Source organism: Barbatula barbatula (assembly GCF_947034865.1).
Source record: "Barbatula barbatula genome assembly, chromosome: 20".
NCBI lineage: Eukaryota > Metazoa > Chordata > Actinopteri > Cypriniformes > Nemacheilidae > Barbatula > Barbatula barbatula.
Genome location: NC_136783.1, coordinates 18,551,209 through 18,566,033, shown reverse-complemented (window position 1 = coordinate 18,566,033; position 14,825 = coordinate 18,551,209). Strand labels below are relative to the sequence as shown.

At 38.1% G+C, this 14,825-nt stretch overlaps 1 protein-coding gene across 1 annotated transcript in view; it reads right to left on the bottom strand.

The window, feature by feature from the left end:
- Positions 1-14,825, bottom strand: part of megf6b (multiple EGF-like-domains 6b) — a gene marked incomplete at its 5' end in the record, with an annotated part of 42,115 nt that overhangs the window by 19,298 nt on the left and 7,992 nt on the right. Inside the window, one exon of the mRNA XM_079483810.1 lies at positions 3,105-3,227. Coding sequence (XP_079339936.1) covers positions 3,105-3,227 — 123 coding nt within the window. The remainder of the gene's footprint in view (positions 1-3,104; positions 3,228-14,825) is intronic.

The following is a 14,825-nucleotide window of genomic DNA, read 5'->3' as shown; positions in this document are numbered from 1 at the left end:
TCACTGAAGAAAACCTTAATATCTGGTGTTTATCTTTAAAAGGCAGCTGGTGCTAAACACGTCTGATAATAGAAAGCAGCTGACCGTTTACCTGTGTGGAATCGAAATGACCGCTGACCGACAAGCCAACAACAGAGAATCACAATATCCTGCGAAACATCCGGTCTGGCCAACCAGACAAAATGAGCTTTACCTCTGATGCCAACACATGCCAAAAAATGCCAAATAGTGCTTTTTGGAACACAAAAGAAGATATTTTGAGAAATGTATCGTGGATTTTGTGTCCATACTATAGAAGTCATTGGTGTTTAGTGTTGTTTGGTTAGCAACTTTGTGTTATGAAAAAGAAAGAAAGAAATGCACGCTTGGAGAAAATAATTCACAACAGAAGTCTTTTTTGATGGCAGACGTTTTGAGCCGCTGTTGATATTTTGTATGAATGTCGATAAGAGACACATGTGAGATAATGAACATCTTCTTCTCAGGAAATAAACACATTTTCTTTAATCCCACTGCTATGTGGAAGAAACAATTGTTAAATTCGGAAGAACATCAATCAAACCCGAATCAGCTTTCATTTCTAGATTCTGGTTTTAATAACAGCCACATGTCACGCAGCCAGTCGTTGTCATTCAGAAGCTTAAACACGTGATGATCATGACGTCTATTACACTGTTCAGACTTTATTTCTCAAGAGGTTGTTTTGGTTCAGCTGCTTCGATATTCATGTCGATTTTTTAGACTCCGATTCATGCGTGTGCCAAAAAAACGTCTCGGTGCAGGAAAGACGGCAGACTGCCGCTGGCTTTCCATCTACAGAGCATGTGGTTGTTTGGTTGGGGTTTAATTTAATTACTCAGAAATGTTTCCATGCATAGGTGAAACCATTGGGTTTGGCATGTTGTGAGCTCTCTGGAACACTTAAACAGCGCTTAATCTTGAAATGTTTCTCGAAAAGCCATGCTCAGTCAACGGAAGAACATTTATATTTGTGGTGCACATGGCAAACGCTTTTATCCAAACTTACACTTACTGTACACTGCATTCACGCTTCTGCATTTTGACAGTTTGCTTTATTTTCCTTGGGGATCGAAGCCATGCCAAGTACAGGTGATCTCATTGGCCAAATATGATATCCGTAAATACAAACGATATGAAACAATGAAACTTTGGACAATATCATAGCCCATGATGGCGTGATCATTGCTGGTCGGAAATGTATATTCATATATGACGAGTCGAACAGATTTAACGAATATGTGAGATTTCAACTTATAACAATATATTATAATAACTAAAGCTAACATTTTTCATAGAATATGATGTCATTTATATAAATAGCGCTTGTCCATAATACTTTAGTACAGAAAACAATCTAACATCACAAGGAAAGTCTTGTGTCAATCAATGAGATCGATACACAGATCAATACGAGCTCTCACCTGGCGTCAGGTATCCCATGTTAAATCGGTGGTATCCATGGAAACAATATGGCCTACAGTGTGTCAAATACTGCCAATATCCAGAGTGATAAGCCGCGTAAATAGGATAAAAATTAAAACAAATAAAAGCAAGGCAAAGCGTGAGACACCCTGTCATGATTCAGAAGAGATATCACACTTTACATATGTGTCTGTCTGAATTTGAAAATCATGAAAGACAAAGCAAAACTCTAAACAGTCTGACAGGGAAGCTTTCAAACACATTCTTATGTTCTCCCTCTAAAATACCTCTCTCTCTCTCTCTCTCTCTCTCTCTACCTCTGCTTCTCTCTCCCCGTCTCTCTCTTCTCCATCAATGTGTTTATATCTCTCGCTCATGTTCGTCACATCTCTTCCGGACAAAGTTGATAATATTAAGAAAGCACTTTTTTGAGCTCATTCTTCTGTTCTGATGTCTATTGCACGACTGTCTGGAAAGCGTTATTCTGAATGATCACATAATTCTACTGTCAAATACTTGACATATAAAACAAACCTCAAGCGATATTTCATCTCTTCTGTGTTTATTTTTGTAATAGTAATCAGCTGACTATCCCGAACAGCAATCATATTAACATTATCCGTTCATTTTTTTTATCATCTCTTCCTGGTTTATAGTGCCGGATGAAAAAACACATGAACACATAAAAGGTGCGCACTGAACATTCTGGCATTCAAAAATATAAAAAATGTGAAGCCTGCTTTTATATGAAAGAGCTACGAAATCTAAACCATTTGTAGGATGAACAGAAATATGTGAAATATCAGAAAGTCAGATAAATCTTACAATGGCATCTCTCAGATCAATGTGAGAAAACCCAGGAAGTTATTTTCTCCTGGAGTCAAACCCATTGCAGTCATATATATAATGAAATCTCTCTGTATACAGGTTGAAGTTTAACCAGCAATCTTCAGTTTATTTGAGGATTAAATGAGTCACATGATTTATCTGATCATTAGACTGTAAAACCTTAATTTTTCCACATTATATTGTTCTTAAAGCAAAATAATCCCATAAACAAATGATGGAATGAGGAAACATTCATACATTTACGCATCAGTGAATAACCACAAACCTTAAAACAATTAGACATTCTTTTCATAAAACCTGTAAACTCAAGACTTGTGTTTATCATTGCAGACCAGAATGGTGCCGGTGGCCACCACAGATTCTCAACATTTAATACATCACTGCAAATCTGCTATTTGTGTTTTCAATATTCATGGGTCGAAATATATACGTTTGCAGTGCATTACGGGGGATTATGGAGGGCTGCTACGCTTTTGAGGGGGTTGAAGGTCAAGTTCATGAAGGTGAAATCCCTCAATGGTAGCCATTTCATATCCATCAATATTTGCTATTAGTCGTATAACCAAAATGGTCAATAAATGTATTGATTGTAAAATAAAAAGGAAGTTTAAAAGGCAAGAAAAAGATCCACACATTTCTATCAACATGAAAGCTGAACAGTTGCTGTTCTGGGAATGTTTCTTGCAGGAAAAAAAGCATCATAGGTTTATGTTTGAGTCATTGTGTTTTCGAAAAATCTTCAAACAGGGACAGAAAGACGAAGAGAGAGAGAGAGAGAGACTGGAAGCCCATAGATAATGAATGAGACTCACCCTGACAGGTCTTGCCGTCCTCTTTCAACTCCTGTCCTGCAGGACACTTACAGTAGAAACTGCCGATGGTGTTACAGCACAGAGCTTCACAGCCGCCGTTTGTCTCTTCACATTCATTTACATCTGACGGTGAGAGATACCAGACACACATTTATAATTTGCATGCAACAAATAGAGACGGACAAATATATACATTATTGATCTGTGAGCTAAACTTAAATCCACACACTTATGACCCGAGACATTGGTGAGACGTAGAACTCGTGTCAAACTTTATTCAAGTATCACACAATCACATATTTTGGTGATGTGGATGTATAATTCTCCAGTAGTATTGTTGGTACGGTACCGATGGTCACATTGGCAGTCTTGTTTAAAGAAACAGTAAAGGTCATGTGAGGACAACATCAGGCCCATCGCTGGAAATTCATGGCCATACTGAACCCATAATATTTTGCTTCCACGCACAATCTTTCCATCTCCAAAATGACTCAAAATACTCGGGATAGAACAGCATGCCCGTGACATTCTGCCGGCGATGAGTAAATCGTGTGTGTAATTGAAGACACATTTAACTGTTCTGCACTTTCACCGAATTCTAATGATAATGTTTTTCTGATGATTTGGTAAAGCTACTGAAGGGTGTTAGTTGACCTCAAGGGAAAATGTCCATATTTCAGTAATGACTTACTGTTAACTGTATGTACTGTATACTGCGTAAAGAAATCTGTACTATGATGCCAAAAATAGCGTTTGCAAGGAACTCCAGAATGTCCCACATCGTCGATCTAATGAGGAAACATCAAGAGCTTTCTCATGTCCAACCGAAGCACTTTATTTTTCCAGTGGTTTACACGAGTCATGTTGAGGGATGTTTTGGCATTTGTTTGGCACAGTTGGTGACCTCAAACTTCATAGACCACAGGAACAAATGGAAGACCTGGAAAACAGAATGAAGGAATCTTCCAGCTGACCGAGAGGCCTCACGGCGGGAGGTTTCATTCATTCAGGATTCACACGGATGAAAAAAAGTACACCTCACACCCTATAGCTCTCATGCAACAGATGGAGATTTGGAGATAAAATATTGTATTGTTTGCTTTAAAGTCTCACACCTGAGAGGTGAGCTGTGTGACGGAAGACCGAGATCAAACCATTAATGCATCTCTACGCACATGAACACTGTGATAAAAACAAGCACATTTTTAACAACCCTGTTATTTGAGGGTCCATACGCTCTCCAGAAATGTAACATTAGAAGCAAATCTGCAAAAGATTTAATATGTTTAACATGCTAATACAGAAATGTAATACTTCACATGAAGACTTCCAGAAAACGCCGATCTGAAGTGATCCAGGCATTGAAAATAAAGACTACAGGACATGTTACTGTATAGTCCAAACCACACTTTCAATTTGTGAATATCAGTTTTGTAACAAAAAGATATTCTGGCATAAAGATCTACTGTATACGACTAACATCCAGTTGTGAAATAAATCCTGACAGGTAAACGCAAACAAAACATGTGATGCCAATCCAATTTCCTTTGGTTAATTACGTGCTCGTGATATTACATGGGATGTGATGTATTTTTCTTTAAATTAAGATATTTTTTTTAAAGTAAGCACTTCCACATAGCCATAAATTCACAGATAGTAATTCACGACATAAGAGCAGTCTCCACACACACATTCACCGACATCTCAATTCTATAACGTCAATAAGGAAATGAAGAGAGGTCACATTCCTCCAGTGAGATGTCACGACCTCTTTTAATGACCCCAGGTCAACCTGCTGGTCAAGGACATGAAAAAGATGCCCTGGAGACGGCCGGCAGTGTTTTCCTCCGTCATGGAGACCTGCTGTAAGCCTAACACCTGCATGTTTTGTGTATGGAGAAGAGACGTCTGTCGGGTCAGACAGGTCAGAGGTCGCGTCCATATAATGAAGCCTGGAAGATATTTAGTCTAGAATCTGTGTCACCAACACCGGCAGGTAAACCCACTGAATAAATCAGATTGTGTTGCACAGAAACTAAGAGATTTTACTTGGATTGTAATGTAAAGTAATTGTTCAGGCTTTTATCAATTACGAGGGAAAAAAAATGTTATCCCACAAGTCTGCCTAAACTCATTTCTTTTGTTCTGACAGTGATGTCTACATTTGTTTTCATATTCACACAATGTGCTTTACTTGGAGGTTGCGACAGACCAAGAACTGGCCAGCGAAACGTGTCTTGATGAATTTGATGATGTTGGCCGGTCCAGATTCGATTCCTTTGTGTCTGAACAGACTCGATTCATCAAACACAGACATTCAGTCAGAAAGAACAACTGACAATCATAAATGTCATCAGCCAAAAACACAAAAAGAGCCAGCGGATCATCTTCTGTGCACTCTCGGGAATGCATCACGAAGACGCTCACGCACAAAATGTGATTATGTAAAATGACTCCAGATTACTATTTTCATAGATCGCTGAATGATCATGAGGCTAATACTGTTGTCTCTAGTGCATAAAACGGACAAATGCTTGGCCAGTCATGATACCATAAAAACACATCACATCTGCTCACGGGACACGTGTGTGTTTAGCCTGAAGCCTCAGACATTAAAACAGCAAAGACGATAAGTGTCTGTTCTTAGACGTGAGGGTTACAAACGGGTCAGAATAAAATCTGTAGTTCAGAAATAAATAAAACAGTGCTTTGATGGGGATGACGGTAAAAGTCCCTAAGAGAATTGTATGGTGGCCATCATATCTTTATAACATTTACTACCATCAAATAGCCTGTTTTTCAGGACAATTACAGTTTAAGAATAAATAAAAGACGTTTTAGGGTTCATGTTTATCAGGAGAACGGCTGTTATGTCTTTAGGGGCAAACGTGCGAATCGTTTCCACCAGAATAAACTCACAAAGAATGTTTCTGCTTCTCTTGGGGTATAAATCTCTCATCCCCGCACACGTGCACAAAGTGTGATATATGTTTTACACTCCGTAAAATGCATCTCTTGGGGAAATGTGCTGAACTGCTGGTTACATGTTTAAACATCTGTGATCTTTACATGGGCTACTGCAAACGAAACACATCCCCTGTTAGATCAACGCCATTGACTTTCTGAGGTCTCCTTATCTTACGATCATCCTGTTGATCCTTTGCTCGCAATGCCAATGAATGTGACTTACTATATGTATCTAGAAAAACATTTTTGCAGCTCATTTATCTTTTACAGAATGTGACAAACTCCGTGAGGCTCTGTCTGTCTTTACTGTAGCTTGGCACATCAGTTGGAATCTTACGGGTCAGATGGTGCCAAACCTAACCTCAGGTCCAGATAACATCAGGGCCTGAACTCCAGCGTTCCAGAGCGTAAAAAATACATTCATCAGGAACGTAAGACGCATGAATTATACACATGCAGAGTTTTTCAATGTTAAAAGACAACCAGTCATATAGCAAAATAAATGTGAATACGCAGCCTGGAGGTTACATCTATGACCCTGAAGGGTTTTACTTTGAATTAATGACTTGCTGTATATTACTCTTATATTAAAGCATACTTAAAGAAATTTTTATCCTGTCATCGCTTATTCCCCTTCATGTGGTTAAGAATCTTTATGTGACAGGTGTAAATATACAAAAGAAGATATTTTGTGTTCATACAATGGAAGTCAATGGGGTTCAGTGTTGTTTGGGTTATTAAAATATCCTCCTTCGCGTTCTGCAGAAAAAGAAAAGTCATACACGTTTAAAATGACATGAGGCTGAGTAAATAATTGTTTTATTTGAGAAATTATTAATTATAAGTGAACTGTCTTAGATAATGTATGTATTCAGCTTATTATTGCTAATAAGTGTCTCTTAATCATTTTTCAATATTATAAAATCAAAAAGTTTTTTAAACGGCTTTATTTTAAAACACATTCATCGGTGCACATTGTTTTTTTTGTCATTACTAAGATGAAATTACTGAGACCATCTCTTCATAATATGTGACACATTCAACTTCATTTATAACACACTGTATTTCCTAATACACTATTTTGGAAAATGTGTGTCAAAGCAGCAACATTCTTGAATTAACCGTGAACTTTATTATGTCTTTCTTTGCACACTTATAAAAGTCTTTTTGTTCTCTTTGTTGTTTCTGTGCCAGACTGCCGTCCAAATATTTACAGAGAGATCATGTCTGAGCAGACTGAGGGAACCAAGAGACCCAGACAGGCACAGAAAGACCCCTTAGGCCTTCTATCCCCCCGGGACACCGCAGCGCTCGGATAATAAAGTTAGTTTATGTTTAAAACATGCAAAAAAATCTGCCAATGGGATGAGAAAAATTAAACTGAATTAATTTTTTCTAAATAAGTCCCTTATTCAAGTAGTAAAAAGCAGGTTTAAAGCTTCGGTTCAGTGTAAATTAACTTCATCAAGCTGGATCATGTGACTCATAACCAAAACATAGTCAGTGAACTAATTATGCATCAAAGTTTAATACTTAAAGTTTAGGGATTGGAAGATACCAACTATGAGCAATGCCATAGAAAATGGCAAACATCGCTAAATCAAATCTGGTTCATTTCTTTCATTCCAAAACTGATGAACAAACAAAAAGCAAACAAAAATATGCCACATCCCCCACGGTTGGCACAGTAGTTACCATCCACTAGAGAGCACACACTGCCCCCTGCTGTCTACATAGTGCACTTCTAAAGTAGCCTGCGTCACAATGAGGGTCACCGGTTAAAATCACAGAGTGACACTTATGAAATATCACAGCCACCACTTTCGTATCCATATAGTGCTTTAATAACAATCCATCTGTTGGCTGAACACATTTGTTTTCTATCGAAACAAACTTATCTAATCTTTGATCTTAAAACGGATCTCTTTAAAGAAACAGAGCTGGGTTCATATAGTCACACGCATTATTCATACAGGCCCCTTGCACAATTTAAAAGCATGTCTTTCAATTTGTCACATGACTGTGGTCTGCACCTGTATGAAAGATTTCATGGACGACCGTCGCGCACACGAGTCCCTCCAACAACTCAGACCGAAAAATTCAAGTTATAAACTTGCATGCATGCATCGCATTATATTAAGAATTTCACATCACATATTAAAGCATATAACCAACAGCAGACTGGCACATGCCGCCTCCAGCGCCAGCCTCATAAAACTCAACTTCTGCCTTGAATCTATATCCAGAAATGTTTTATTGCTAATCATTTCAGTTTATCCTCAAACATCTGCATCTGCTCTATAATGCTTTTAGAGTTTTAAAAATATAGGCATGTGGCCACGTTAATGATCTTACAGCTGCCGTGTCATTTAAATGCGGTACGTGCATGAGGTCGGATTTAACACCGCAGATTATCTGACCACATCAGACCATGACTGACATCAGACAAGCTGCCGTTTATTCACAACCCACAATCATCTGGTTTATGATGATTTATTTAGCAGCGTTTGAGCAGTTTAGACATTCTTTGGCGTTGGAACAGCAAATGTTATAGTGAGAATGAAAAACCACAGGTTTCCTTTTAGAATAGGAGTTTCTAAGATAGTAATGGGATTAAATTAAAAATAAATTAAGTCTCCGGCTCTGAAAATGAGTTGCAGACTTGTGAAGACACGATGCTAAATAATATTAATAAAATAACACTTCATCTTTAAAAATAACAGAGAAAAGCCCTACAATGAATCTATTAATCATGAAAAGTGTTCAAAGTCAAAATATATAAACTATTTTATCCATGTTGATGTCAACATTTGTCTCTTATTTGTCTCTTATTTTTGACTCTTATATATCAGTACGATATATAATACAAAAAATATTTATTGTCAGTAGCCTTGAGAATGTAATTTCTGGCTATAACACATTATGGACTTTCTTTAAACCTATTTAAACATTAAACACTTTCAAAAGAAATCCACACAAAATCCACCAGCAGACAAAAGCATCCAGATTCCTCACATATCTCTCTTTGAGAACAGCTGTGTTTTGTTTGTGCACAGCTCTTCCTCTGGCATGTGTTGACAGGACAAAAATCACCAGCGTTGTTGTTCATGAGAGCATAAAACATGGGCTATGATATCTGTGTTTTGTTATGTGGGACTGTACGTGGTTGCAAATCCAATTTGTCCGAGAACCAAACATCTTAATAACGTTATGCACATTGATTTTACACCTCCTTAAAATTTGCATGTAATTTTATTTCTTATAATTGGAAACTTATCTGTAAAATGAAACTTTTTTACTGAAAAATGAAATATTATTTATACTCTTGTCTTCCAAAAAGTCACAAAAAGTGTGCAACACAAAAGGTATTTCTTTCAGGGAGATGAGGTCATAAAAGAATCCTGTTTTTTAAAGGTCAAGTTCAAGGAGATCATTGTCACTGAGGTCATAAAAATAATCCTCTTTTTAATGTTCAATTACAAAAAGTCTATGCATTCCTGTACAATGAAATTCTTATTTAATTTGATTATTTTTCTGAAAACAAGACTTTAAATTAATATACTGGAAACTTAAGGATGCTTCGATAATTGTGTATGAAAACAAGACAGAAAAACAGATTTGTTGTGTTTTTTTTAATGTGTTGTCCGCGTGACACAAGCAAACTTTATCAGTTCTGTCATTGATGTTTTGACATTTTTCAAGCTGAATTATATGACCTCCGGCCATGTGTCGACTCAATAAACACGTGTTTGTGCATACAGTATGTGTGCATGTACTGTACGTGTTTGCGTGCTCATTCTGTCTCGACAGCCTTGACAACCCCCTGCTCGTGTGAAACGGGCAAATCTCGGCAGTTAAACGCTCCGAGAGTTCAGGAACCAAATTAGTGAATTACTGAGTCCACGAAATCCAGCAGAGTCGAGCGGATTTGCGTGTCTCAACCCAGACGCCACACATTCGCTCACTTTCAAGGCCCCTGTTGGTCTCCGGTTTGATGATTTCCAGAGCAGCTAAGAAACACCTTGACGTGCGCACAAAAGATTAGTTTTCATTTGCTCTCATTCACCCGTGTAGTTTACAAAGCGTGTGGTGTTAACAAGAGACAAACCCTCAGGCACTGAACTTTAACCCCAGGTGTAAGTCTCTATTCTACCTGTTCGGGCCTGACGGCCGGTTGGACCTGAGACGTGAGAATGTAATGTTGGAGCCTGCAGGGATGTGAGGGCTCCGTACGGAATGTCCAAATTACTGCCTGACTCATCCTGTGGAACGGAGGGACTTCGCAAATAAAAGAGCACTGCAATTCATAAAATACGTTTCAGATCAAAAAGAAAGATAGACAGAAAGAAGATATTTTGAGTTGTGCGTTCATACAATGGAAGTTAATGGGGTTTAGTGTTCTTTGGTTATTAATGTTTTTTATATCTTCTTTTGTGTTCTGAACAATAAGAAACTCAAATTAAAAACTGTTCGAACATAATCTGCCTAAATACACCAGTCGCACCCTCAGCAGGCTCCGAGGATGATACTATCTGTCTTGACAGATATGTACATGACACAACTGGATCTCTACATGCACATCGCTTGACCCAGAATGACCAGGACAGACCTTTCATCAGGTCAAACCCAGCAAGCACTTCGGCTCAATTAAGAGAGATTAAAGTGTCAAAGTGCAGCCCTGAGAAACACACAAACGCCATTTAACAACATCACCACACTGCAGCATCATCCTATAGACACAATAGAAACAGCAAAACACAAGGAAAGAATTTTCTTCTTGAAAATCATTTTGATCGCCAAACTGAACCGGTAGAAACAAGTCAAAGACGTGATAAAGTAATTTTAGAAAAATGTATGAACCCGAAAACAGATGGACGATAAAAATAAGGCTAAAAAATCCTTCATACAAATATAAAATCTACTTTTCTGACTCAGATTCTCATAAAGCTATCGTTTGGCATCAGAAGATCTGGAATTGAAATCTTACTTAAAAACATATGCAAAACATCGGACGTCCATACAATAGCCGTTGTTACTTTTAGAAAAGCTCTGTTCAAAGACTACAAAATAACTTTATTTAATACCTTTGGTCCTAAATTTCAAACGCTTGTGCCACTGAACGGAATGTAAAAGCAAAAGGCTGAGTTTTTGTGCTTTGTAGAGCATGTCTGTCTCTAAGTGAACAATGGCTTTAAATCTAAGATGAAAAGAGAGAGAGAGAGAGAGAGACAGACAGAGACTAACACGACAGACTGTGAGAAAAGCAGAGCGGAGGAACCCTGGTGCATGTCGTCTCGGTGGACTCGCTTCCACTCGCTATTGTCCTCCTGTGACAGTTCCACTCTGAGAGAAGGTTCCGGGTCATGGGACGCGTCACAATAGCTGGCCTGTTAATAACCGATTAATTCCTTCCATCACACAATGCAACAACAACCTCAATGTGTCTGTTCAAAGATGGATTACATGAAGAAAAGGTTTGAACATTCCCACATTTTGGATTGATACAGATGTGTACAGGACAATGACTGGGAAATGTACTGTAAAATGGCATAAAACATTGTTAAGTGTCAGAGCCAGATGAACGTTTCTGATGAACTGCCATGATGACGACATCAATACCTGAAAGTGCAGAGGATTCACACAAAATGATTTCGGACAGGATTCCTGACACTGTGTTCAAGTATCAATCCGTCTCATTCGGCAGACTTATTATTTCAACTCCATTTAATTGATATCTAGTTGAAACGCTTGAGATATTAAAGAGATCTCATCTTTTTTCTTTCTTATGGGATTTGCACTTGTCCACAATGAACCCTTTGATGTGCCGCCATCAACCATTCAACATCACAAGCTCTCCATCAAAGCGCTCAACGCTAGTTATTCTTTAGAGGCTTTAGAGTGAAATTTCACACATACACAATCTGAACGACATAACCGTCATAAAGAAACGTATGTGCTGTTTTAAGCATATCATATAATCTGGTCTGTTTTATTTCTTTGTTTTTGTACAGCTACAAGCGTGTCATAAAACACAACACATGACCAGGGATGAACCGCAGCTCAATGATGGTTAAGCTCTGTGGAAACTAGCACCTCGGGGTCTCCAAACCTGAAAATCAAACCCGTTCTGAAATGACAAGTGTTTAACTCTTTGCATCTGAACCATAACTTCATTTCACTCTATGTGAGGCAACATCAACAAATCTGAAAGCTATAGCATAAACAGAAATACTGAACTCGGGCGTATTTGTAAACCGTTCGATTGTTTCCTTTGTGTAGTCTGAACGGCGCCACGTTATTTTGCCAACAGAAGGCCTCTGGCTACAAACGTATGAGTAAGGTTTTCATGTTTTACATTCCATAAAACACTGAGGTGCCAAAGGACAGATATATTTAGCTGGAGAAAGACACCCGTGTGACCTCTGTGTCCTAAAGCTATTGACCCATTGAATAACCTCATTTAAAGCTTTAACCCAGTCAAATCAGCTCAGCGGTTTTCTGTGGCTATAGATCTAATTTACGTCCATTTTAATCGTTTTGAGACAGGCTGATAAATGAAGCGCACCAAGCAATGCTAATGAAGTGTAAAGTTAAAGCGCTTGTTGCTACCGGTGGTAAAGTCAAACAGGCCAAACCCGTTCACACACGAACTGTAAAAGTTCTTTACCATTGAGGACTAATTTTAGGATATTTTTGCAGTATCTGCCCATTCAAAATCATGTAGGTTTTCCTGTATCTGTTGTGTAGGATCCCCAAATGCAATACTGTTAATGTATATTTCATTGTCTTGCACATTCAGCTTTACAGACTGCAAATCTCATCTGATAGATATCCGTAAGAAAGAAAAATTACAGATGAGATCTCTTTTATATTTCACCACAATTTGAAATGAGAATAAAAGTAGGGCAAATGGAAACGTCTCATCTCAGATATTTCTCCTGAGGAAAGAGTCAGAAATCTGACAAATGTCTCTGTCATCTGAGATTCAGAAAAGATCTCAACAATGTGTCAAACTGGGCTCAGACTTAAAATCTGAAGCGAAACGTTTGATACTTTAATGAAGAATGATACATCAACAAACGTCCTGAGCTTTGAAAGGACATCCTCTGAACAACTGCCTGTTCGGATGAATAATTTTAAGGATACAAAATAAACAGACTCATCAACAAGAAGAAAACATATTTCATTGTTGATGTCCAAGACTGCGTCAGACATTTTGTTTAGAAAAGTGAATCTGTCGTGTGTCATTTTAGGCATTTCTGTCGTGCAGTAAACAGCTTTGGTGCTGTGTTGCCTGAAGTAAAGCCTGAGCAAAACCATTGGAGAACCACAGACTTAAGGCTCATTTGATTAGAAGGTTCGCTAGTTATTAATGAATATATCCAAGGTTTCTAAACCTTTCGTTGTAAGGCCCCCTTTCTGTAGGGTGCATCGCTTTGCGGCCCCCCTGAATAAAAACATATAATCTTAAACTTAAATTTCTAATTAAACCAAAACCAATACTGTTTTGCAATACTTCAGCAAAACCACATTCATTCTGCAACACATGATGACATATTTATGATCAGGTAGCTTTTATCTCTCATGCGTAAATCAAACCCCTCTTTACCATGACTACTACATCATCATCTCTATTTTTGGTTAAAAGTTGAATGACCTTGTTTGTGAAGTTCTAACCTGTGGCCATTTTATTGGGAACAATTTAGAAACATGTTCAACAGATGACCACACATACAGACCTGAGAGCAGCTGTAAAGATGAAAAACACTCTGCGGGCATTCAGATGTGGAAAGCAAATCTTTTCTGAATAAGCTGTCTTCACCATCACATTCCAAAAAACAACGAGAATTTTACTTCATAATACTTATCATTCCAGCATATTTTCTTGTCTGTAGTGTGTGCTAAACCCCTGATAAAAACACTTCCATCGGGTCTCCACAGTTTTCTTGTCTAATCTGCTCATTCCAGTGTCATGAAGGAAAGCAACTTGTCTCTATATATGACGGCTGAACTTTGGATTCTGTCTGCCAACTTTAATCAGAAAGCTTCCCAAAGGCAGAACTAAATCTGGATAGTGCATTGCTAAAGACTGTTGATTCAATTTCATTCTGTTCCCTTCTGCACTATTATTCACTAACAATGTCTAAAACTGATTCGAGTTAAGTTTTTCCATCAGCTGTTGGCGTGCGGAGGTTGAAAGCTTTATTTATAGCTCAGGGTGTCAATGGTCAGATGTCCATCTTATGACTTGCATGACCTGCTGTAAAACTGACACCGGCATCAGCTCTGGACGTCCCCGTCCATTAACATCTTCAGACCTTTAACATCACAGAATTCTGTTGGACACCTCAGAGAAGATCATCAAACATCCTCTCCTGAAGAGGCTTTGATTTAAGGTCCACTGACCTCCTCTTAAACTGAACTTCCATCTCTAGACTGAAAGAGGAAATGAGACTGATAAAGATGAATGATGGTCAGTTGAGAAACCTTTTAAACGAACAAAGTATTTAGACCTGAATGCTTGATATTTTGATATCAATTGTGTATCAATGCTATGGCATTCAAACATGTTAAGTGTAAACGCCGTTTGATAGGAAGAATGATAACTATAAAAAAAACTATAAAGATGACGCTTTGAAAATCGAGTCCAAACCACAACTGTTTAGACATTTTCATGGGACGCAGGTGCCTGGCCCAAAGTTAACTTCCGGTCTATGTTTGTTTATAATATAACAATTTATTTTAGATTTCATT